Here is a 430-nt window from a genome sequence, read left to right on the forward strand (position 1 = left end):
CCTCGAGCTTAAGCTGCGGCTGAAGCTGGAGGCGCTGGCGCACTACGCCCGCTCTGCCCGTGCCAGCCAGGCCCAGCGGTCCGGGGGCGCCCAGCTCTGCACTGTGCTTGGGGCATTGCTCACCACCACCATGCACCACCGCGACGTGCTGGCACGGCTGCTGGAGCGCCGGGCCGCTTCTCCTGCCGTCTTCGAGTGGGCACAGCTGCTCAAGTACCGCGTGGCCCTACCGCCGGCGCAGGCCCCAGGGCCAGCCTGGGCAGGCGAAGCACCAGGCTGCTGGGCCGAGGTCCTGGACCAGCGCCTGCACTACGACTATGAGTATGTGGGGCCCGTGGCCCGACCCGTGGGGGGCCCCCAGCTGGAGCGTGGCTTCCTGGGGCTGCTGCTGGCCCTGGATGAGTTTCGCTGCGCGGCCGCGCTGGGCCAC

The 430-nt window shown here is 71.9% G+C and overlaps 1 protein-coding gene across 1 annotated transcript in view; it reads left to right on the plus strand.

The window, feature by feature from the left end:
• DNHD1 (dynein heavy chain domain 1) overlaps window positions 1-430 on the plus strand; it is a gene marked incomplete at its 5' end in the record, with an annotated part of 79,014 nt that overhangs the window by 29,347 nt on the left and 49,237 nt on the right. Inside the window, one exon of the mRNA XM_019523758.1 lies at window positions 8-425. Coding sequence (XP_019379303.1) covers window positions 8-425 — 418 coding nt within the window. The remainder of the gene's footprint in view (window positions 1-7; window positions 426-430) is intronic.

The sequence above is a fragment of the Gavialis gangeticus genome, unplaced genomic scaffold, assembly GCF_001723915.1.
Source record: "Gavialis gangeticus isolate Ggan-Ray unplaced genomic scaffold, GavGan_comp1, whole genome shotgun sequence".
Taxonomy (NCBI): Eukaryota; Metazoa; Chordata; order Crocodylia; family Gavialidae; genus Gavialis; species Gavialis gangeticus.